At 32.5% G+C, this 24,097-nt stretch overlaps 6 protein-coding genes across 6 annotated transcripts; 3 read left to right on the top strand and 3 right to left on the bottom strand.

Moving 5' to 3' along the window:
• Positions 1–691: 691 nt before the first annotated feature.
• On the bottom strand, positions 692–1,000 carry Tsp_08943 (putative leukotoxin-activating lysine-acyltransferase LktC serotype A1). The gene has a single exon (XM_003382037.1). It carries the CDS (start codon positions 998–1,000, stop codon positions 692–694), a length of 309 nt encoding a protein of 102 aa, XP_003382085.1.
• Positions 1,001–1,886: 886 nt separating this feature from the next.
• Tsp_08942 (peptidase, S1 family) lies at positions 1,887–4,104 on the top strand. Its single transcript, XM_003382036.1, has 3 exons — positions 1,887–1,931; positions 3,029–3,436; positions 3,910–4,104. Exons 1-3 carry the CDS (start codon positions 1,887–1,889, stop codon positions 4,102–4,104), a joined length of 648 nt encoding a protein of 215 aa, XP_003382084.1.
• A 452-nt stretch (positions 4,105–4,556) lies between these two features.
• Positions 4,557–7,226, bottom strand: Tsp_08941 (coenzyme A synthase). Its single transcript, XM_003382035.1, has 8 exons — positions 6,626–7,226; positions 6,333–6,532; positions 6,150–6,278; positions 5,911–6,080; positions 5,765–5,855; positions 5,527–5,706; positions 5,314–5,418; positions 4,557–4,577 (listed from the first exon to the last, which is right to left on the bottom strand). The coding sequence occupies exons 1-8, from the start codon at positions 7,224–7,226 to the stop codon at positions 4,557–4,559; spliced, it is 1,497 nt and encodes a 498-aa protein (XP_003382083.1).
• A 1,084-nt stretch (positions 7,227–8,310) lies between these two features.
• On the bottom strand, positions 8,311–11,822 carry Tsp_08940 (retinol dehydrogenase 12). Its single transcript, XM_003382034.1, has 4 exons — positions 11,253–11,822; positions 9,362–9,494; positions 8,748–9,193; positions 8,311–8,688 (listed from the first exon to the last, which is right to left on the bottom strand). Exons 1-4 carry the CDS (start codon positions 11,820–11,822, stop codon positions 8,311–8,313), a joined length of 1,527 nt encoding a protein of 508 aa, XP_003382082.1.
• Positions 11,823–13,149: 1,327 nt separating this feature from the next.
• Positions 13,150–14,641, top strand: Tsp_08939 (ribosome biogenesis protein NSA2-like protein; the record flags this gene model as incomplete). Its single annotated transcript, XM_003382033.1, has 6 exons — positions 13,150–13,217; positions 13,360–13,479; positions 13,866–14,019; positions 14,071–14,155; positions 14,215–14,309; positions 14,381–14,641. Coding segments are annotated over 6 exons (783 nt in total), but the record flags the coding sequence as incomplete, so codon positions are not given.
• A 3,600-nt stretch (positions 14,642–18,241) lies between these two features.
• On the top strand, positions 18,242–23,910 carry Tsp_08938 (hypothetical protein). Its single transcript, XM_003382032.1, has 21 exons — positions 18,242–18,301; positions 18,889–18,912; positions 18,963–19,065; positions 19,121–19,185; positions 19,278–19,311; positions 19,407–19,692; positions 19,758–19,836; positions 20,223–20,360; positions 20,464–20,556; positions 20,628–20,843; positions 20,913–21,218; positions 21,290–21,416; positions 21,485–21,656; positions 21,719–21,785; positions 21,852–22,019; positions 22,112–22,381; positions 22,435–22,578; positions 22,648–23,317; positions 23,378–23,472; positions 23,525–23,662; positions 23,728–23,910. The coding sequence occupies exons 1-21, from the start codon at positions 18,242–18,244 to the stop codon at positions 23,908–23,910; spliced, it is 3,438 nt and encodes a 1,145-aa protein (XP_003382080.1).
• Positions 23,911–24,097: the final 187 nt, after the last annotated feature.

Below are 24,097 nucleotides of genomic sequence, written 5' to 3'. Positions count from 1 at the left end.
TACGTAATCCTAAATGGATATTTGAACAATGAAATAAAAAAAATATTACAGCTAATCACACTGAAGAGTTTGAATCAATGAGCAATTAGACAAGGAAAACCAATACGACAAAGACTTTACGGCCCAATAAAATGAAAACCAATACGACAAAGATTTGACGGTCCAATAAAATAGCGTGGGCAACGACCAATAAGAGAAAAGTGGGACCGAGTAAAATCTCCCCAATAAATTGCCTGAGAACAACCACTTGTAAAAAACATGGAGGGGTAAGTAAAAGAAAAATCCAACTTGTGGTCGAATTTTTGCGGACGAGAGCAGAGTACTGTTATTTCTAGAATTTTGCCACATTGTAAAGAACTTTTATTGTTGCTGTTGAAGAATCTTTAGTTCGAACTTGAGGATCCTTTTTGTAGTGGACTGTATATGTTAATTATAGAATATCAGTGACAACGGGTTCGACTAAGAATCGGTTTATTCAGAATAAAACAGTGAGTAATACAATGATATAGCAAGAGAAACGGTTCAGGCGGTGTTCGAGACGGCGTGTTCCGTGTGATTGGAGTTAATGTTGGTGTTAATGTTCCCTCCTCCCTCCGCACTTGTATTTATATCTTTTTCTTGACCTCACTCCGCGTCTGGTGACCTAGATTGTCGAAAAGTAATTAGGAAGTCGGCTTGGTTGCGCAATCTCTCAGACTGTGCAGCTTAGCCGGGGTCTGAACAGGCGTGCTGTCAGCCACATTTCACTTTGACGCTTTTTCAGCAACTGGCCACCGGAGTTGTGGCAGATATATGACAGGACGCTGACCTTTTCACCGCTTAATTGCTCTTCCATTGTTTTTCCATTGAGAAAAACAAGGTGTGCAACTGGCGTTGTGCAACCGTTGTTTTCGTACCAGGAGCAATGTTTTGTTGCCACTGGGATTTTTAGATAGTGATGAGCAGGTATTGAGAAAAGATTTCTCAACAGTTGCTTTTCAACTTCTCTGATTGCTATCATTTTTTTACTGTAGTTCGCTCAGTACTCAATAAGCAACTGCTTTATAAAATCAGTTTTTGGTTCATAAAATTCAGCCCTCAGTTATCTGTTTACATTTTCTAACTTTGACAATGGTTTCGATTTTTAATATTAAAATTTATGAAAAAATCCTTTTTCATGATAAGTTCAGTTTATTTTTACGATTTAAGATATGAATAATTTCTAGAAATGCTTGTATGGTCAACAATTTATTTTGTGTCTAGATTAAATAGAAATAAAATGAATTTTTTACAATGTTGCAGAGTTTTTTCATTATGCGTAACAGCATTTTAATGTCGTAGGGGTGGTTTTACTCGGTCCCGCTTTTCTCTCATTGGTCTTTGCCCACGCTATTTTATTAGACCGTCAAATCTTTGTTGTATTGGTTTTCATTTTATTTGGCCGTGAAGTCTTTGTCGTAATGGTTTTCTTTGTCTAATTGCTCAGTGAAATCTTTGTCGTATTGCTACGGAAATAAACACAGAATAACAGGTACGACCAAGGCACAACACAACGGATCTCCACTGAGCAGATCCCTCTGCCACCTGTTGCCTACAGTAGGTCTAAAAGATGATCAGGTATATGTCTATCGTTTTATCGTTTACATCGTATTTCGATCAGAAATGACATGCTTGCGCAACACTATGACTCTAAAAGTGATGCTTATAAATGGATGTAAAATTATTATAAATGAAGCCAAGTTTGATAATACAGGAAGAAGAGCTGAAATAATGTTAATTCCTAATATCATTTGCTTTTTCTGCATAACTGCAATTTTTTTAAAAATGTGAAAAATTATTTTAACGAATCGCTTAAATTCATTTATGCAGTTCATAGAAAAAGAGAAAACAATACTACTCTTTTTGTAATGTACATTGGTCTGTCATCAAAAGAGCAATGTTCTACTATGCCGGTTAGGTCTGAATCTCCAATGTGCTATTCAAAATTAAGTAGCGTTTTGCTTGTTCTAAATTTTCCAATAAGCGTTAATAAAATGCAGAGCTTTCACATTAAAACAGTAATGAACATCTACCAGGTTGAAAAATTTTATTAAATAGAATTGAGCTGACAAATTAAGGAAAAAAGCCAAAGGATCAAAGATCAGATATTCAGTGTCACCTAAATTCCAACATTGTGTTGTAGAAATAAACAATAGTCTGCTTTTAAGATGATGTATGAAAAGCAAATGTTTAAACATTATGTGCTTAAACATTACGTCCATTATGATCTGCGTGTAAACAAGAAGTGCCGATTATGTACGAAATACAGATTTTTGATAAAATGATTTTTTGTGCCCATTATAAATGTAAAAAATAAATTAGAAATGAATATTTTAATTAATTCTATACCTGCTTCACCATTGTCATGTACGGTTTGTTTAAATTAAGTAGTAGTTTTTTAAAATGTCTCATCAGGGAAGGGTGATGAAATCATTTTCATTGATTCATTAATAACTATTTAATAATTCATCATAAGTCATTTAGTTTAATGATAAATAAACATAAGATGCTGTCATTCGTAATATGTTTACGTCAAAAAGTAAATAAAAGACAATGCATAAAGAAGATAATGCAATTGTAATAATATTTCTTTTTTTCTTTAAAATACACAATTTTAATAGAACTGTGTCAAACTAAAATGCAAACATCAACTAAGCACAAAAAAATTGCAAGAATAAAATTAGAATATTTTACAGTGTATTGTAAAAAAAGGAAAAATCATCACTTAATAAAGTACATGTTAACATTGCAACTATAAAATTTAGGAATAATTTGCAAAAATAAACAATCAGTTTTATTAAATTAAATTAAATTGTTAAATAAATGAAAAGTGCAGTTTAATTTCCATTTAATAAAGTTCACATTTAGTTGGAGCACACTTAGTTGAACAATACGGAAAAATGATTTCCAAGCATTTGAAAGGCATTCTTCACTGCATCAGTATCTTTTTCCTAGTATATCAGAAAAAAGATAAGTTAATTTAAACAAATAACTTTAGCAATTTTTTCAGTATACTGTCGAAACGGTTCCTTGTGGTACAAGTGTAAACTCACCAGTCGTGAATGGATACAGCTTGCGCATAGTTCGTGGTTCAGTAGTAAGACCACATTCACTGCCATGGCAAGTGTTGATCAACATAGATAATAAATCTGATGATGATGCTGAAGACACTATTTGTGGTGGAAGCCTCTTAAAAGTGCAATCTGAAGAAAACAGCAGCAACATAGTGCTAACGGCAGCTCACTGTTTGTATGCAAAGTATGCAATGAGTATTATTTCGAAATTAGAAAAAAATACTTGCAATAAATTTTTCCTATTTAGTGAAACACTCATTGACAAAAGTAACATAACCGTAGTACTGGGAGTTCACAATCGTTTGATTAAAGAATCGAATCAAATGGTTCGAAAAGTAGCAGATGTGAAAATCCATTCTTCATTTTCACCCTGAACAATGCCTAAACGTAATGATAATTGCCAATTACTTTTGGCTTAACGCGACCCAGGTAGAGAATTCACCGACTTATTGTTTCGACCCAGGTTTGCATCCGGTCCTAAAACTTACTTTACAAATGGAACGGATTGTTTTTACAAATTGCATTGTTATCTGGTGGGGGAAGGAACCAGCAGGTTCGTTGGTCGTTAATTTAGCATAAAATTAAAATTATTTAAGCGATTAAATACGTTTCAGAAAATGCTGAACTAAGCAGTGTGGTTTCAGCAGGCCACAGTGCCCAATAATGTCAGATAAAGAATGCTCCAGATCTTCAAACAGAATCCTGTACAGCCCAATTACAATGTTGTGCGCTGGAAAAAGCTACGGGAGTTCAGATTCTTGTCAAGTACACACATATTCTTTTTTAATTAAAATCACAATTGAAAGCATATTTTCAGGGTGATTCTGGCGGACCGTTAATCTGCAAAGCCAAAACTGGACAATGGGTACAGTTTGGAATAACAAGTTTCGGCATAGGCTGCGGTAGAATGTTCTATCCAGGCATCTATACACGTGTATCTGTATTTTACACATGGATCGACAAAGCTGTAAGCGAACTCAAAAATGGAAATTATAAAGTTGAAAAGATTTAATAAGTCATCAAAAATGTAGAAAGAAAGTTTTAAAAGTAAAGACATTGAAATTTCTTTATCACTCTTTCATGTTTTCACTTGAAAAATTAATCAATTATTCAATTATTATAAAATTATTTATGAACAATTTGAACATATAATAAATAATAAATCATTCACAATTCTTGTAAGTTAAAATAAAAATAGCACTGATGTATTGAATACTGAAGCAAAGACTGAAAAATGCACTTATTCAACATCCCACGATTTGTCGTAAACAAATCACATAAAGAGCTATAACAAAAAGCGAATAACAAATAAATCAAGTTACAAATCAACCAGTACTACTTCAGCAATAATTGCAAACATGCTAATAAATCAGAATTCCAATTTTACAAATAATAGAAATAATTTAGCGCCGCATTTGAACAAATGCTTCGCTTGTTTACTCTCTTTTCCCGCATCAAAGATTGTTAGCGCATTGGGCCAATCAACTGAAATAAGTGTAATTATTTGATAACGTTTATGCTGTTTATTTTTATAATACAAAAAAACAAGCATATCTGCTTAAGAAATAAGTAATAAATGCTCTTTAAAAAGCTTTAATTTTTGTAAATTATTTAAAATTATTCAGTGTCAATTGAATATTATTTATTCATCTAAATGTACTTTCCACAAAATCAATGTTTACTATAATAATTACTGAATGGAATAAACATGCGTAATAAACATAATAAACTAAATGATCCATTATAGAACTGATGAAATGAAAAATCTAATTGTTAAAAAGTAATTTCATTTGAGTGAGTAACAATATCAAAAATTATCATTAAAAATTGTTTTGTATAATAAAATACAAAAGCTAATTATCTGGTACTGTACAATTCAACATTGAAAAGCACAATGCTTATTATTGAACACTGCATTAAAATATTGCTTCAAATTTAAAAAATAAAACAACTGAATTTAGCATTGTTTCAAGTAAAAAAAATCATCTTGTTGCATGAACTTACTAATTAATTAAAAAATGAATCAAAATCGAAGATAACTTTAACATGTTGAGTGAAAACTGTGATCACAAATCGATGCGCTGCCACAAATCACGCCATGCTTTTGCAACCTAATTGATAAGAAAACAGTTTCATTTTGTGGGAAAAAATTTAAATCGAAATACAAATGGTCCAATGCCTGCATTTTTGTGCAACTGTAGTGCCAAAGAGAGCAGAATACGACGTGGGAATTTTTGATAATTTCATCATTGCTCAATTGAGCATTCAAACGTCGCCTTGCATCCTCTTCGGTCAGCTTGTTCCTTTCGACAAGACGTTTCACTGCCTGTAAAAAAATAAGGATCATCATCATAATTGAATTTTCACTTTTTTTATAATAAAGTGAATGGAAATAATAAAAAAAGAAAGACTGTAAAAAAATTCCGCATCCTACTTCATCCACAGGGATGAAAGAAGCCCAGACTTCGTCGACAAATTTTTGCCATCCAGCTTGAATAAGTACGGCTGCTTCGATGACTACAATTTTCTTCCGTTCCTTCATCGAATCCAATTGAAATTTGACTAATGATAAAATTTCAGGCCATACAATTTCGTTGAGTTCTTTCAAAGCTGCCTGGAACAACAGGTGAAATTCTCACCGATTTATTCACATTCGATAAATAATTTTATACAGGATTAGAAAAGACAATTTTCCCAAGGCAGCCACGGTCAATTTCTCCAGTGCATTGGTTGACAATTCGTTTTCCAAATGTATTTACAAGTCTGCAATTAAAATAATTTGTAATGATAATTCACATTAAAAACAACAAAACAATACTTTTCATAAACAGCAGTATTGGGACTGTACGATTGGTGGCCAATTTTGTCGCAATCAATTACACAAGCACCCCAGTGATTTAAATATTCGGCAATTTTCGATTTACCACTAGCAATACCGCCAGTGAGTCCAATAATAAAAGGTTTTGACTCGGATTTTGATTTCAATTTCTAAACAACTGTTTGATTTGTTTTAGATAAAATCAACTTATTATTCAATAAATAAATAAATAAATAAACTTCAAAAGGACGAAGTGTTGAGCCCAAGAGTTGTTTACGCGCTTCAGATGAACTCAACTTGTTAACACCACCGTTTTTCTGAGTCACTTGAAGCAAAGAAACCGCATATGCAGCTAATTCTGGTAAATTCTATTTTAAAAAATATAATTTAAAAAACAGAGATAGTTTCTAAAAAAAATATACCTTATTTTTCCTCTTTTCGTTGACCCTTAGAATGCCTGATGCAGTTTCTTCACTGCCAACAATACAATCCATGGAAGCGTCATCTATAGAAGGACCGAATGAATCCTCTATTGGCACAATGTCCAAACGAACCGACGGATCGACATCAGTCAAAAATTGTTCAACAATTTTACAACGTTCTTTCACAGGCTGAATCAGCTCTGACAAAAATTTATCTAAATCAAATTAAATCAATGATTACAAAGATTTCTACTGCTGCTGCTGTTGTTGTTGTATTTCTTTCCTAATATTACTGGTCAACATTGATCCGCATGTGATTCCACACGTTAGCTGTCTTTTGGTCAACAACAATGCAATTGTCAGCAAAAATTTGTGACCATCATGCAACCGATCGAAAGTCCCTCCGAGCACAATATGCTTGTACATGGGCAAAGTTTGTGGCGCTTTGGAAAACTTCTCCATCGAGCAGAAGGTGGTCATTTGCGTAGACAAACCAGACATGTCAGCTAGTTGCTTATCGAAGTGAAGCATGACCATTTGCATGGGTAGATGCAATCTCTCTTTGCTGGTGAAAAAATCGCCAAGCTGACTAAGATCACAGTCGAGCAATAGGCAAGTTTCGGGATTCAACTTCCGCTTGCAGTCGCCAATTCTTTTCAAACTGTCCACCATCAAGCGGACATCTAATGACTTATCCAATGAACAACTTGCATTGTACGTATGTTGAACAAAGTTGCATATATTCTCAGTCGTCAACTGTCGGACCAAATTTTCATGAACCGAAATAAACAATGTATCCTTGACGTGTAGGCAAGCTTTCAAAAGCAGAAATTCTATTCCAATTTTAAGCGTTGATGATCGTTGTGTTAAAATCAGTAAACCAGTACTGTTCATTTGAAAACGTCTGAATTGAAACCAAAACCACATTAAATTGCATGCTCAGTGTAATGCAAAATTTTACATGGAAACAATATCCTCTGCGCATATACATGTATTTAGAATAAATATGTATGCATATTCAAATGAGCAACTTGCAAAGTTTTCAACTTCAAATTTTCACATATAAAGTATCAACTATAGTCAGCGTAAATTTTACAACTGACATTGTAAGATAACAAATTAAACACTTCACTTGTAACAAAATAATTAATCTGCAAAAAGTTTAACATTCCTTTATGATGTTATTATACAAATTAAATTCTGACGATTAGCAAAAATTTCAGTTGCATAGAACAAAACAATATGATCATATTCAATCACGTTATGCACAAAACCAAATATTGTAATTAATTTTATAAATGAATACCAAATAAGTTCGGTAAAAATATATTAATAAAACATACTTTAGTAAAATAATTGTGCAAAAAATTGGCAATGATCTGCTTTTCCTGAGAAGTGAGAACATTTTATGGATTTCGGAATATTTTAAAATTTAAGGATTAAAAAATAGTTTTTCTTCAAAATAATTTTTAAAATGCAACAATAAGATTACCTGTTGCCTGAATTTTGAAAAAAATTCAACTCAATTAGTACAGTAAAGTAGAAAAATGCAGGTGCAAACGGAAACTAATAGCTTTCGTTCCAACATTTATTTAAACAATTTCCTTTTTAATTGCAAAGCATTGCACGAATGTTCCCTAATCATAAACTACAACAATTTCAAGGCGTATAAACATATGCTACTCCCTGAGTAGAAGCATGCCTGAGTCACTTTCTAATTGGACGATTCTAATTCGTAACACCCAGCTCTTTGCCATCTGGTGTTCGCTTGTCAAGCGGAATTTCCAGATTATCGATATTTTCAAAGTAAACATGCAAAGTGTTACTTAAAAAATTTAAAAAATATTCAAAACAAACAATGCTCTGTAGTACATAAAAATTATTATCCGATAGCACTGCACAAAACAACTAAACTTGTTTATTAATTAAAGATCTACATGAAATAAATAACGCCTGGAAATACATAAAAGAGAAAATTTCAATTTTCAGACAAAACTGCTTTTTCATCTTTGAGTAAATTGCATGCTTCCAAACTGTATTCAAAGAGTGCTTGGCGTGCTTCAGAATTCTCCACTAACGGATTCACTTCAGCTTGTTTCATTTCGCAGAAATATTTTCCTGAAACACTGCCCAGTTCTTTCGACAGCAAACAGTACAGTGGTGTCTGGGCTCCATCTTTGGCATTTTTCAAAAAATACCATGCAAATGGTGCTATTACAGATTGGAAAGTAGAACTGCCTAAAATTGGCACCTGACGAAACAGTGGCGTATTAACAATTCCTGGATGGCAAGCGTTGATCGTTACTAAATAGCCTTCACGTCGAAGCATCGCAGAACGAGCAACAGTATACATTACCTTAAAAAGTACAATCAATAAATTTTTATCATTGTATTTTCTGTATTGAGTAGATATACTTGCGCCAGTTTACTTCTTCCATAAGCTTTAACTGAACTCCAATAATTACGGCGGTCAATCGAGTGAATATTCAAATCATTTATCCACAAGTGGGCATTTGAAGAAAGTATCACAACTCGACCCTCGTCACGGCACTTTTCCAGCAAAGGAATCAAACTTTCACACAAAAGAACAGTGCTTAAATAATTCACCTGCCAAATGTATTCATGCCCGTCCTTTGTCAGCTGATATCTCGGTACATACATCACTCCTGCATTTAATACTATTCCATCCAGTTTGTTCGTTAAACTGTTCAACTTATCAACAAAAGCTTTCACTGATTCGAATGAGCTTTGATCTAATTCTAAAATGTGAAGCCGATCCGCCGAACAACCCAATTTCACCAGGTCATCAATGGCACTGTATCCTTTTTCCATAGAGCGACAAGCCATATAAACCACAGCACCTTAAATTACAAAAAAAAAACACCTACGATGATGATAGATTCACAACATGTGAACATTAAAACATTAAATTTTGAAATGAAACCAAAGGAATGCAACAAAAATACTCATTCAAATAATGATTGATCATATATAGTTAGTTATACAAGTAGCTTTTCTTTATCAAATACCTCTATAGTTCAGTTCTCGAACAATTTCTTTACCAATACCGGAATTCGCACCAGTAACCACATAAATCCTACCTTTGCATTTTTCTTTGCCATAAAATTGAGAACCTTTGAAATAGAAACTAAACAAATAAAGCTAAAAAAATCTTCAACAATGTAAAATAAAATTCAGTATTACCGCCCAGTGATTATACAAAGAATTGCAATAATAACCCAAATTAAAAAAGAATCAAGTTCATAAAAACCAATCATTTCAATTTTGTCCAACTACAGCACCACTGCACTTATTAAGGATTACTTCCTCTTTGTTTATAATTTTACCTTATCTCAATTAAAAGATAATCAAGTTCATTATTCAGTTTATATTACGTTTCTGTTTTTTAACGTATTCTTCAAAGCAGAAGCGCAAAATATCTTGTATATATTAATTTTAAAAAGTTTTTTTAAATAACTAGTAAACCTGCTAAAAAATACAAAATAGTAGAGAATCAAATTTAAATAAACTATTGATTCTCAGAAAATCTAATCTACAGGCTAGCAGTGGATTATGCTTATTTTTGCGGATTATGCTAATCAAGCGTCTATCCAGATAACCAGATTTCGTCCATTAGTTCACTATTTAACCATACTGCGATACCCGCAAAGTTGTACGATAAGGAAGTCATCCTACAAAACTGGTGCAGTAGAATCTTTTACTCGACAGCATCACAATTACAAAACAACATCCAAAAACAAGTTTATAATTTGTTAAGCCCTCTCCTCTCAATATTACGCCATATTTGTAAAATTCATGCATATTAATGATCGTCAAGTTCAATTTATAGATGTCATCCATAACTCTGTATTTATCATTTAAAAAAATAAATAAATACTTTTGTAACTGATGAAATAAGAAATAAAAATTACTAAAAATTTATAAAATGCTTAAAAATACATAAATCAGTTAATGATTCGAATTATAATGCCCAGCAAGCTCATCGTACTATCTCGTTCGATAATTGTTTTTAAAAGTTTGCCTGGCACGAACGATGGTCTCTGATAACGGCCATCAACACACCGCTGCATCATAAGATAAACAGACGCCCATCAATTAGTCACGAGATGCAACAGCTGGCGCGCCTGCTGTCAACATCCAGCACTTAATATGTCCCGTCATGTGGCCATGTCCATCAGTTAACGACCGTTTTGACTTACATCCTTAGCAATAAGACTATCAGTGTGTGTGTTTATAGCGCTCTCCCGCTGGTGTGTTGTTCATTTTTATTCTACTATTGAATAAATAGTTATGCCGAGTTCCGTTGTGTATGTGTCTCGTAATGCTCCACGACAATGTAGCTGGTAGAAACGGAGGAAACAGTTGGAAGAAAAGCTCGGCACGCTACAGAATTAACGCAATTAATTAAAAATTATTTGAATAAGAAAAAAAATAAAAAGAATTAAATGAAAAATATTATAATACTGATGAAAACACAATTAAAAGATAATTAGCTTGCATCTCAAGGTAAAACAACAGTTATTTTGCATTACTACATAGAGTAATCTAATGAAGTAGGTTGTATTGTAATGGTATTACGACCTCAACAACCTAAACATCAATAATCTAGAGTAGGAGATCTAATTTTGCATAAAGTGGCGTTGGCGTCGATGTGCTAGCGAGTTTAATATTGCCGTGTGTGTTATCACTTTATATAGTTATTCCTAACTGAATAAAAGCGTTGTTTCGTTAAATAAAAAAAGATTGGTTTGTTGATAAAAAGCGTAAACGTTACATTGGCGACGAGGATGAGATCGAACTCACGCGGGGAAACCCCAATAGATTAGCATTTATTCAGACAACAACACGATAGGACACGTAATAGCCAGCAGTCTCTGATGGCCTAATTATTTTAAATACCTGTCCGCGAACAACCCCATAATAACGAGCAACTGGGTCGGTGCTTTGGATCCTCGGCAGCTGATGTTCTTTGATTTTATACCTATCCAACAGTTCGTCCTTTTCTTTACTGGACATGATGACATGCCGTGGTACAAGCTCGTGCCGTATTATATTTACCATCAGTTCGGCCTCCAAAAATTGTTCTAACTTATATTTAGGGGAGAGATCCGCTACTGAATGTCGGGCTATGGCCGTCATCGGTTCTTGAACAATCATAATAGCTCTACTCATATTTTCGCTCTGGAGACGTAAACAGACGTTTTTTATGGTCTTTATGCCAACTTTTCTCTCATCAGCAAAATAAACAAATAGATTTTCAGCAGCGTCCTCTTCGTGCGAAACAAGGAAACTCAAATCCGATCTGGCGGGTTTTCCTTCGCTTGGTCGATCCCCATACTGTCGTACAAAATCTTCAAAATTTTGGTCTAATTCGTAGGATGTGACCAGAAAACCGCGATCACGACACATTTGAAATGCATTCTGCCGTATCTTCCAAAGGCGAAATATTTCTCTGTCATCTTCAGCCATGAAGAATACTACCGTAAACACAAAACTCAAGCGTCAAATGTGTTACCTTAGCAATAACGAGCGGCGTCTAATTCTGTTTACTTTATAGCAGAAGTGCAAAATACGTACTTTCTGAATAACATGAAACTTTCACAACCACTACAACTGGCACAATGGAGTGTGAATGTTAAGAAAACGTTTATTTCTGTTATCCTTGTACTGATGATGTGTATCGTCAGATACATAATGGCTTCATAGCATTGATCCTAATCTGTGCATATAATTTTTTTCAATAATCTTTGAGTATTACGTATTTTCATCATCAGCAATGGCAAAACCAAAAAACTTTATTCTGCTTCATTCCTGCAAATTTTATTATTTTTTAATCATGATACACATTAATAAATTATATAATTGTTATTATACAACTATACAATGAGAACTGTTGTTCAAAGCTAGGGATATGTCAGCTTAGCAGTTAATTCATAAGGAAAAGGTAACTATAATCATTCTTTTTCATCACGCTTATCAAGTATCATCGCAATTTTAAGCAATAAATTATTGTAATGCGTGAGGCATATAAATTAAAATAACAAAATATTTTTTACAATAATTAAAATATGATTAGACAAACCGTATTCTGCATTATTAATTGTATATTCTCTTACTGTAACAGTTTGTACATTTTTTCAAATTACGGTAAGAATACTGTACAAATATTAAATGATGTAGAAATTTTATAAATGGTATGTTGCATTCTATTTTATTTTTATGAATAATAAATTATTTTTGTATTTTAAAGTATTTTAAATTTGAATGGTTAGTTACATTTTATTATCAGATGTTTTGAATGCAGTATTACACAGTATAGAATACACAAATTGGAAATAAATTGCTCATTAATTTAAATGAAAAAAACCGTTTTTAAAAAGTTTAGCATTTAATTTTTTAAAATTAGTATGTCAGCCAATTTTAAAAGTAAAATTATTTAATGCTTATAACTTTATGAATTTCACGTTTAGTAGAGTAACGTGACGCATAATTTCCCTTTGAAATTTGTCTTCGACATTTATTTTTTTGTAATGAAAAACATTTGTGTAGTATTTTATTACTGTTTATAACTGTCTTTATAGTGATATTAGTAGTCTTAATTTTTAGCATCTTATTTTGGATAATAAATGTCATTTCTTTTCTTATAACATTTTATTATGCATAACGCAAAATATTGTTTGTTATTTCACTAATTTAATTATTTATGCAATTTTTGCAAGTTTATACTAATGTATTTTTGCTGTTCTAATTAAATTTGAAATGTAATGATTTTTGTTATTCAATCTGTATTTTGTAGCCCCAGAACGAGCATATAGAGCTTCATCGGAGACGCTATGGTCGTCGCTTCGATCATGAAGAAAGAGAGTAATAAATTTGTTTCTCGTCAATATTATGATATTTTTTACTTTTATAATAAAGTTTTAGGAAATTGTTTTCTGATTTAGAATTATTTTAATGAATATATGCATTAATGCAGATTCTTTAATTTAAATTTGTGCATTTTAAGACGGAAAAAGATTAGCCGAGATCGCCATGTATTGGCTAAAAAAGCAAAAACGTTGCGCGGAATAAAGGCGAAATTATACAACAGAAAACGCTATACGGAGAAAGTTCAAATGCGAAAATTGTGAGTTGATTTTTATTGAATTTTTTCCTCAATTGTCATAAGAATCTTAAATATTGTAGTAAGTAACATTTATAATTTAATTTCGGTTATCCGTTCATCTTATTTATCAAAGTTTTGAAACTTTTTTAGTTTGTTTTCTTATTTTACTAATTTTTTAGGCTTGTTAGGTGTTTCCAAAGTTTAATTATTACTTATATGGTTGTATGATTTTGTGTTTAATTTGTAATGTAAAAGTCGTAATGTGATACTTTTATATGAACGATAATTGTTGATAATATTTTGGTTAAGTAATTAGTAAGCTTCTTTCTTTTTATGTGTCTAATTTGTTTTATAATGTATTTAAATTAAATATTTATGTATATTTTGTTAAAAGTTTAATGTTGCAGAATAAAGGCACATGAAGAAAAACAGCAACAGGGCACAAGAAAACCAGAGAAGTCAGCGGATGGTGCTATTCCTGTGTATTTGCTTGATCGTCAACAACAAACTAGCGGAAAAGTTCTGAGTAACATGATAAAGCAAAAAAGAAAGGAGAAAGCTGTAAGCTTGTTGGCACTTATATTTTCTTTCATTTTAAAGTGGTTATTTAAGGGAAAATGGGCTGTACCTCTGCCAAAAGTGAAAGCTATGAGTGAAGCAGAAACTTTTAAAGTGATTCGTACAGGAAAATCTAGAAGTGATTTGATATATGGTCTTTATTTGATTATATTTTGTCAGTTAAACAATTCTATTAAGGGAAAGCATGGAAACGCATGGTGACAAAGGTTTGCTACGTTGGAGAAGGCTTTACTCGTAAACCACCAAAATTTGAACGCTTTATTCGTCCAATGGTTCGCATTATATTTTATCTTTTTAATTGCATTTATGTGATGTTGCAAAAACTGTTTCTTTTTTTATTTAGTCACTTCGGTTCAATAAAGCTCATGTCACTCATCCTGAGTTGCAAGCGACGTTTCATTTGCCAATAATCGGCGTGAAAAAAAATCCATCTTCTACGATGTATACTCAGCTAGGCGTCATTACAAAAGGGACCATAATAGAAGTGAACGTCAGCGAACTTGGTCTTGTCACTACAAGTGGTAAAGTTGTCTGGGGAAAATATGCTCAAGTAACCAATAACCCTGAAAATGATGGTTGCATCAATGCTGTTCTGCTTGTTTAAGAATAAAATTCACTTTGAATTATTATTGTTATGGATGTTTTATTTTACGAAATATAAACTACTAGCAGTATAATAATATATAATGTAATAATATTATATAATACAGTTGTAGATATTTGAATGAAATGTACAATGAAATTTGTCTGCAGTAGATAATAGTAATTTAAAGCATTTTTTCCTGGACGATGAATGCGGTGGGAAAAATTTGTTCTACCTTGGAACGAGGCAAGTTTTTTCAGTCGCGTGCTTTCCTTTTGAAGAAAGAGTCGATAAAATTCATTAGTTAAAACAAATACATAGCAGTCAAATGATGAGAAAGCATGTCTGATGATTAATTGCATATCATGAACAATAACAAATAATATTAGTATTGATCTAGAAGACAAAAATTATACATTATGCTTAGTAATTTGTGTGTTGTATACATTTCATGTTATAAGTTTTCGCACAATTATGACTGTCAGCGTGTATGGTAAAATGTAACGGTGAAAAAGCTTTCTCATTTTGTTCATTTGACCTCGAGCACTGACTATACAAGGAAATGCACAATCAGTTAAAAGAGTCTTCAAAACTGAATATTCTGGTGGTGTGGAAGCGTGTGCTTGATCCTTGCTTGTTCATCGATAATTATTCTTCTTGCAGCTATCATGTTACCTTTTGAATGAAGCCTCTAAATTGATTTGTTGAGTTGCATATGAGACTGATTGCAAGCGGATATTTCAGCTTAGATATACAAAATCGGTTGGGTTCAATTAACAGAGCACAAACTACACAGTCCGGTTTTGCAATAATGTTTGATTATACCTTGAATGTCTGGAAAAGATTTCTACTAATAAATTTGCATTAAATGTTTCTTGACTTCTTTTCCTGACTAAATCTGTAATACTTGTAAGTTCTATAAATCAAAAACAAGAAACCCATGAAAATAAACCAGTCAACGAATACAAAGACATTGCAAAAATATTATTTTAATCAAAAAAAAGTTTAAATAGTATTTCACTTCAAGTAAAGGAATAACACGGATTCCATTTTTATTCCACTTTTAAAACTTGACAAAAATTATACTCAGCACTTTTTCAACTCTCGGTTAAGCTGTTCTATACACAACTGAATATGCAATCTCGTGGCTTTTTCAATTTCAACATTGTCGATTTCCTTTTCGTACATTCGTTTCAACTCTCTGTAAATAGAATGCAGTCGGTCACCATAAATTTCAAGCAACTTCCCTTCGGCACCGAGAAACAAATTATGCAGCAAGTGAACAGAAGCCGGAAGCAAAACCGACCATTTCTGTATCTTGAGATTATATTCGATCAACGACAACAATTCAACTTTGAACATCATTATTTTGTAAGATGCAGATTTGACGATCTCAGCTATAATGCACAAGCAGGACACTTTCACGTTGCATTCACCGGTGTAATAAATTTTCAAAAATCTGTTCAAAACTTGTTCAACGTAATGAGGAGTCACATCGCCCAAGCGGCGTATCACCGAAGCTACTGCTTCTCCAATTTTCAAACAATTTTCCACGTCACCTTTGCTTTGCATATCGTCAAACATCTGCAAAAGGAATGGAAACACACTTGCTTTCCGTTTTCTGCACGCTTCGGCTAAAACTTTGATAGTCAACAAATAAACATAAGAATCTTTATCCCGAAGTTCTGTGCAAAGTGTTTCGAAAAAAGATTTCTTTTCCAAAGCCATCATCGCATGCGTATCTCCATTTTCAATCAATCGCCTCAGCATGATCAACGCATGTCCTTTGATTTCTACAGCAGTCGAATTTAAATCTTCCATCACAGTTTGAAATGTTTCAACTTTGCGCGATTGTTCCTCTTCTGACAATTTCGAATAAGCTTCTTGGCATTTTTGCAATATATCATCAAAACGTCCCTTTTTACAATTCACATTGACAACTAATTTTGCAGCAGTTGCACGAATACTGGAATTTGGATATTTTTCAGAGTAAATTTTCACCACCCGAATAACAGATTGAAACGTTTCCAAAATATCTTTTTGTGACAAAAAATATTCAAGATGAAAAATGCCGACAAATTTTAACAAAAAAGCGGCCACTTGGTTTGTAAGCGGTGTGCTTTTGTGACTGCGCTTAAGTAACCAATTGAGAATTTTGCGCAACACGTTCAAAAAATCCACTGCGTGCGTTGAAAACAGATCATAAAAATGCGAAATATGCGTATCGAGTATGCTGCAAAGAGATTCAATCAAAAGGAAACTGAAAGGCAACTGGGATTGCTGCTGCTGCTTTTCTTCTTGCGCTGCAAAAGAATGTGTGATTATAATTTTCAACCATTCTTCTAAAACAGCAGAATAAATATTATTCTTATTCTGTATCGAATTCAAAATAGCGTAGAAACTATCTACAGATCTGTTGATAAATTCCACATCTTCGTCATATGAAACAACCACTGCTTGCACACCATTACGACGACCAATTACAAACTTAGCACGTAATGATAGCAACGAATCTTCAATTCGACTGCAAAGCCACGCCATCAATTTCTTGGCAAATGCAGCTGGCTTTTGAGTATCAAATAAATTGGTCATAATATCAGAAATTAATGGTGCGCAGTATGTAACTGAATTACGCACATCACAATTCATTGACAGCAATACAGGTACTATTATTTGAAGAACCTCGTCAAAATGATCATCCAAAGTCACAACTGTCATTAATTCATCCATTAAACTCAAAAATGACAACACTGCTTTCTCGTCCATAATAACATCATGAAGCTGCTTGTCTGAAATTGAGCGAATTCGATCGACATATCTGTTCTTGATGTACTCATTTAATACTGATACTGGTAGTTGACTCTTTTCAGTAAATAAACTGCGAAGAATATCGGCACATACATTTTTAATCCATTTATCAGCATTGCGCATTTCCAAAATGCCAACGCATTGTCGAAACACGATCAAATAATATTTCATCGGCTTATCTTTAAATTTTTTCGGAAATTTACAAATTAATTCAGGCATACGTTTTTGCCATTGTAACTTATCTTTTTCATTCAAAAGGATCTTGTTATTAAAGCAAGTCAAAATGTGGAAAATACCATTGCGCTGTATCGTAATTTCAGACATACATTTCCCACAAAAAACCAACACATATTTAGCGTACCGAGATTTCAAATTTCTAAAAGTTTTCATAAGCAACAATAAATTATTTGCTTTCGTTGTTGCATAAGCAGTAGTCATCATGTTAATAAGAGCTTTAGAATATTTTTCATCTGCTGAACAAAATCTCAATAACAGCAATATGGCAATCATTTTACCACCAAAACGAGAAAACAACATTCCTCGTACAATGTACAAATGTTGAATTGCAAGAAAGTAATCAATCAGTGTCGGTATTGAGAACAAGCGTTTCTCAGGTGTAGATAAATCCCACAAACCATCAAAACGTTTGTGACAAAAGTAACTCTCCACACCAGGGTAAAGTTTCACCACATCGTTTCCCATGCAGAAACAACAATATTCAAATAAAAATTTAAGCAGTTCTTCATTGAAGTCTTCAAATTTCACAACATCGATTAATCTGTAATGTCTCTCTGCATATAAAACAACTTTATTATGCATCGCCATAAGAACGCGAACAAGATCGAACATAACAAAATCTTTCTTATCATCAATGTAATCAGGTGAAATGTGTATAATTCGCTTAGCATTGCTAATTTTGTAACGGCAGACCTCCACATTTATTTTTCTGAGAACTTTTACCTTGAAAGAAAAGCCAAAATTCATCAAATTTCTGGCTTCATCAATAATTTTCTGAATGTGATCGTTCTCAGCCATTGCTGCACTTAAAAACAAGAACAACTATGGCATGCAATAAAACAAATACAAATAGAACAAAATAATAACTATATAAAAATAATCTTTAAAGTCAGGTAGGAAAATCTAATACAGTGTTACGTATTTTCAAGTACAAATATTGACCTTTAAAAAATATTTTAAGAAATATTTTTTATTAAAACATTTAAAAAATTATACACTTAAAATTTAAATAATTAGTATGAATTATAACTTGAAAATTAATTTTTGTAATAATTTCAAGTGTTTAAAAGCAATTCCATTTTGACATTTTTGTTTTACCAAAAAAATAATTATTTAAAAAATATTTAAAAAAAAAATCTATAATATTGAAATATTTTTGCATCAATATTTTATTTTCTTTTTTAATAATTCTGTAGTAAAATAATTTTATAAAAGTATTATAGGTTCCTGATAAACCTATTTACAGTGTTTATGTACTGTATTTAATTTGTAAATTACTTTGGTTTATATTTTGAAGGTTGAACTTATTTTCGTTATGAATTCTTTCGGTGGTGGTGAAGATCAGCAGAGTTCCCGATGGAAAACGTTGACTGCTGATTTTACTTCAAAAAAGGAGTTCGGTTTTAAGCTATATGATTTTATTTGATGCTATAAATTGGTGTTGCTCTATTTTAGCTGTCTGGGCAATTTGTCGTCGACAACGAAACCGAATTTTAACGTCACCCATGCTTCGTTACCAGGTAATATTTGAATTTTTTCAATATTCCATAAATTTTAATTCGAAAATATATATATATTTGAAATTTTTGTCCTCGGTTCTGCTTAATTTCAGTTTTTAGTTGATATACGGTGCTGTATGGTTTTCGGTGAATTATTTTATTGTTGATTTATTTCCATTTTGAGATGATGTTTCTATTTTGGATGTTTGAAAATTTGGTAAGATAAATCGTATCGTATTTAGATTTGAGTACGTGTGGTGTCAGCTGTTTAGCTGATCAAGTAGATTCGGTTGTCGAAAATGTGGTTCCAAAAATACCCTCTTATGGACTGCGAGAGTTTCAGCAACGTTTTGAAGAGTTGCGAAGGGAAAATTTCAGTTTGAAAGTTTCGCTGAGCTATGCGCAGTTGAAACTTCGAGAATTGGGAGTCAATGACGTTTTTATCAACGGGACTGCTGAAAATTTAGACGATCTTTCTGATGTGAAGAAGCAGCTTGTGGAAAAAGAAATTGCCTTTGCCAAAGCTCGGTATTTATTGTTGAACATAGAAATCGTGTGAAATTTTTGTTTTCTAATTCACCATTGTATTTTAGTAAAGAATGGGATAAAGAAATTCTAATTAGAGATGAAAAAATAATGTCCTTGCGAGAAAAGCAGAGAATGGCTGAAAGAGTTTATCAAGAAGCAGAAATTTTGAAGATTGTATTGATTTTATTCACTTTTTACTGTAGGATGTAGGATTTTTATTATAAGGTGGTTTCATTTTTAGTGTTATTAATTTTATAATTGATTTTTTGTGTTAATTAATCAAAAAAGAAAAATTCCTTATTATTACTAAAATAATGTGTAATTAAATACTTTTTTAATTTAAAGTTTTTCAAGTATGTGAAATTTATGATAAACTTATTTTACTTGTAATAGAAAAGTTTAAAATACAAATTACGGCTATGTTTGGATGAAATTGTTATAACAATTTTGTGAAATGTATAGAGTTAGATTTTTGTAATATGAAGAAAGAGACTTTGAAAATAGTATTTGAAAAAGTTTTAAATTTGAAGAAATGCGAGAATTTACAAGAAGAGAAAGAAGAATACGATGAGATGTTAAAGAAATTACAGCTTAGTTACAATATTTTATTGGAACAATATAAAGCGGTGAATGGTTCTATGTGCGACGACGATGGCAGTGAGGGCATGGTTTTGATGAGCAAAAACGAAGCGTAAGGAGATGAGTAATTTGTTTTCAATTTCGATAATAAATAGTACATATTGCAATTTAAGCATTATTTTGGATTTGAAGACAAGAATAGCTCATTTAGAAGCAGAATTGGACGAAAAATGCAACAAATTAAAACAATACGCCAATATTGATGTGGAAGCTCTTGAAAATTGCGTACAAAAATTATAAAATATTTTATGTATTTATCATTTTATTTATGAAATGGATGAAATTATTGTATTCAGATAGAATGTAAGAAAGTCAAAGGAGAATTGGAATTGCTCGAAAAAAAGCACAACTTTGAAATGGAAGAATTGGAAAAGCAGCTTCGACACGCGGAAAAAAATGCCGTCATGTGGAAAGAAACTTTGGCAGATTTGAAATTAGCTTCCGATGAGAAGCTTCCGAAATTGGTGACAAATTTGGAAACGAACGAATCACATGCTGTTTCTTCAGAAGAGGTGTTTTATTGTTTTTTTTCTAATTCAAATATCTGCTTGTGATTGGAAGAAATTGTTCTTTTTTTTGAGGAAATTGATCGACTGAAAATGGAAGTGGAGAAAGAACGCCAGAAACGTATAAAGCGTGAAAAAGTGATTATTCATATAAGGGAAAAATTTTTCAACAGTAGTTCCAAATCTTGGAACAGCGATTGGCAGTCGTTTAGCAGTAGACATTCGGAATTGTTGGATGGCAATTTTGCCAAGATGACAATGGAAAATTCAGCTTCTGCTTTTCCCGAAATTCAATCTGAATTTCAGACCAAATTGCGTCAAATTTATGATCGAACGAAAGATTTGTATTCGCGTTTGAAAAGTTCCGCTGCTGCTTTGAATGTAATTTTGAATTTTGTTTGTTTGTTTGTTTGTGATTGCTTTGAATTGTTGAAATTTGAATACAATTTTAGGCGGTGAGAATGAAATTGGCAAACGCAAATGGCAACGAATTGAGCACTATTGCTGGCTTATCAACGCTGAATGAGGATATTTTGGAAAATTTGAACGCAACTGCAGCATTTATATCACTTTTGGAAGGTGGGAAAACACAATTGTTTAATTTTTTTTTCAAACGAACATCATTATCAATGGTTTTTTTTTTCTAGGAAACTCATTTTCTCATTCATTGATCAACGGTGGTGATGGTGGTGGTGGTACGGATAATATGTTTTTGCATATTGTTGAAGCAGAAGATGAGATTAAACAGTTGCGCCAGCACCTCGACTCCAGGGATAAGCACATTGAAGAATTGGACGGTTTGCTCAAGTCTAGACAAAAGTATAATTTATTAATTATTTTATGTTTCTTGAAAAGAAATAATATTTGTCTCTTTTTCTCAGAATGATCGATTGCTTAAAATTGGAATTGGATACATTTTTGTCGAAAAAGGAATTCTCTGTAGATAAGGTGTATTTATTTCGACGATATGAAATTGTTTATTTTAATATTCTTTTATTTTTTTTGCTATTTCAGGCAGTTGAAACGGAAGTAGTGATCGAAACTTCACAGGACAAAGCAGTTCTTTGTAAACTATCTTTCGATCCGATTTCATTTGATTGGCCAAATTTGGTGACAGAGCGGTACGGTTGGTTGCCGAATTTTTCGTGCAACTTTATTCAAATGTTAGATCTATTTGCTCAGGTGAGATGATTTTGTTGGAAGAAGTGAAAAAAATAATAAAAGGGAAAAAAAATTAGGAAAACCGAAAATCTTTTCTTTTCTTTTTTTTACAGATAACTCAGAAGAATGATATCAGCGATTCGAAGAGGGATGAATATATTGGAAATTTGCTTACGAATATGTGCGAGACAGTTCTACCTCTGATATCTCAGAAGAATACAATTCATTCCACGAATGGTGTCGAACAACAAGATGATGACAATGAAGAAGAGAACGAAAGTTGTTCGATAAATGTGGCAAATTTATCTGTGAAGCCAGAAACAATATTAATGACAGAATTGAAAAGTTTACTGTCAACTGTCAGAGCTTGGTGTAGATGTCGGGTATGATTGTAAAAATTTGAATTGGAATATGAAGTGAATTTGATTTTCGACAGGATTATTTATTGGCAGAAGAGTTTGAAGAAGAATTACGAAAAATGGCAATTGCGTTGAAAATGTGCATCAGTGCAGCGAATGCAATATTCAAAATTGACAACAATACTAATAATAATGCTGATGAAACAGTTGATTCTGCCAAGGTTTGTTGGTGTTACCAATAGTAATTTTTCTGAATGATGAATGAATGAATGTGTGTGTATGATGATTAGGAAAGTTTGAAAAGTGAACCGAAGAAAAATTGCACAACGAACGGAACGACTGCAGTTGATGGGAAAGGAATGTTGGAAGTGTCGGCGGATGTCGGTTTGAAGGAACGAAATGCCAAATTGGAAAAGTATATCAAACTGGTGAAAGGGAAATTCAAGCAGTTTGAAAAATATCTACTAATTGGCGAAGAAGAGGTGAAATTGGCGACGACGAATAACAGCTCGTTGACAGATTTGGATCGTCTGGATCGGGTTGAGATGCTTCTACGTTCCAGTGATCAACGTGAAAAGCAGCTCAGCGCTACTATTGAACAATTGGAACGGAACAACGAACGTCTGGCCGAATACGTGCGTACCATCGAGGCTACTGTAGACGATCAGTCTTGTTGGAAGAAACGCTGTTTGGATTTTCAGAAAAAATACGATTTGGCAAAATTGAAAATTGAAATACTGCAACAGGCGATCAACAATGAAAAAGCCGACAAATCGATTATCCCTAATAATAATAATAATAATAATAATAATAATAATAATAATAATGGAATTTTGGAAAAAGAAAATGCCAGCAATAATAATCCATCGGATAATATCAACATTGCTCCAAGCAGCAGCAACGCAACGATGGATAAATTGAATACAACAACTACACCAACAGCGGATAAAACAATGAAAAGTTTGTTGTTCTATTTCAAATTTTTGAATAGAATTTCTCATCATAAATCAACAATTATAGTAATGGACGATTTGGCAGAATTGTTGACATCGAGTCAGAAAAATATTTCCATCGCAATGAATCAATTTGTGAAATTTTTGAGCGAATCGAGCAAGGTTATTATTGTTCTGGTTGTGGTTATTTAAAATTTAATTTTCATTTATTCAGCCCAAAGAACAACAAATGAATTTATCAAAATTGATAAAAGATCTGAAATGTTCACTTGAAAATGTGCGCACTTGTAACGTCAGCATTGGTGCATGCATTCGCGATACCAACGGATCATTGGATGATATACTTATTGAGGTTGTTTGTCTGTTTTTTTGTTTACTTTTTTATTTGAATTTGTACTGTATGTTCTCTTTATTTAGAATAAACATCTGCAACAAATGGTTCAAGAACTTCAGCAGCAGTTGGACGACGTCCGAGGTGAGCTGTGTTCGACGGTGAAAGATTTCGACGATTACAAATCACTCGTATCTGATGCGAATCGAGATATCAAGGAGGATTTGAAAAAGACGGGCAAAGTGTTGCAGAAGTTTAAGAAAAAATGAATAATTATGTTGTTTCATAACGAACTCTTTCCATCTAGACTGATTGTTTCATATTTTTATTGTGCAAAGGCAATAGAATAAAAACATTATTATTACTTGATTATTATTATTATTAGCTGTTTTTTGTTAAGTTTTTTCTAAATGCCTCTTTCCTGTGAAAAAATTATATCATCGATGAAAGGGGAAA

The sequence above is a fragment of the Trichinella spiralis genome (genome assembly GCF_000181795.1).
Source record: "Trichinella spiralis strain ISS 195 chromosome Unknown Scfld1, whole genome shotgun sequence".
Lineage (NCBI taxonomy): Eukaryota > Metazoa > Nematoda > Enoplea > Trichinellida > Trichinellidae > Trichinella > Trichinella spiralis.
The sequence above is the reverse complement of the archived record's forward strand: the minus strand, read 5'-3'. Positions and strand labels throughout refer to the sequence as shown.

Excerpts from the sequence above, each read along its gene's own strand:
- Tsp_08943 (XM_003382037.1), bottom strand. The coding sequence starts at position 1,000 with ATGATAGCAATCAGAGAAGTTGAAAAGCAACTGTTGAGAAATCTTTTC.
- Tsp_08942 (XM_003382036.1), top strand. The coding sequence starts at position 1,887 with ATGTACATTGGTCTGTCATCAAAAGAGCAATGTTCTACTATGCCG. Across the intron at positions 1,932-3,028 it reads AGCAATGTTCTACTATGCCG|TATACTGTCGAAACGGTTCC; the intron begins GTTAGGTCTGAA and ends CAATTTTTTCAG. Across the intron at positions 3,437-3,909 it reads TGGTTCGAAAAGTAGCAGAT|GGTGATTCTGGCGGACCGTT; the intron begins GTGAAAATCCAT and ends GCATATTTTCAG.
- Tsp_08941 (XM_003382035.1), bottom strand. The coding sequence starts at position 7,226 with ATGAACAGTACTGGTTTACTGATTTTAACACAACGATCATCAACGCTT. Across the intron at positions 6,533-6,625 it reads ATGCGGATCAATGTTGACCA|AGCTGATTCAGCCTGTGAAA; the intron begins GTAATATTAGGA and ends AATTTTTGTCAG. Across the intron at positions 5,707-5,764 it reads AAATTGTCTTTTCTAATCCT|GCAGCTTTGAAAGAACTCAA; the intron begins GTATAAAATTAT and ends CTGTTGTTCCAG.
- Tsp_08940 (XM_003382034.1), bottom strand. The coding sequence starts at position 11,822 with ATGGCTGAAGATGACAGAGAAATATTTCGCCTTTGGAAGATACGGCAG. Across the intron at positions 9,495-11,252 it reads ATGGGGTTGTTCGCGGACAG|CTTTATTTGTTTAGTTTCTA; the intron begins GTATTTAAAATA and ends AGATTTTTTTAG. Across the intron at positions 9,194-9,361 it reads TCGAGAACTGAACTATAGAG|GTGCTGTGGTTTATATGGCT; the intron begins GTATTTGATAAA and ends TTGTAATTTAAG.
- Tsp_08938 (XM_003382032.1), top strand. The coding sequence starts at position 18,242 with ATGCATCGCCATAAGAACGCGAACAAGATCGAACATAACAAAATCTTT. Across the intron at positions 18,913-18,962 it reads CTGATAAACCTATTTACAGT|GTTGAACTTATTTTCGTTAT; the intron begins GTTTATGTACTG and ends TATATTTTGAAG. Across the intron at positions 23,663-23,727 it reads TGGATGATATACTTATTGAG|AATAAACATCTGCAACAAAT; the intron begins GTTGTTTGTCTG and ends CTCTTTATTTAG.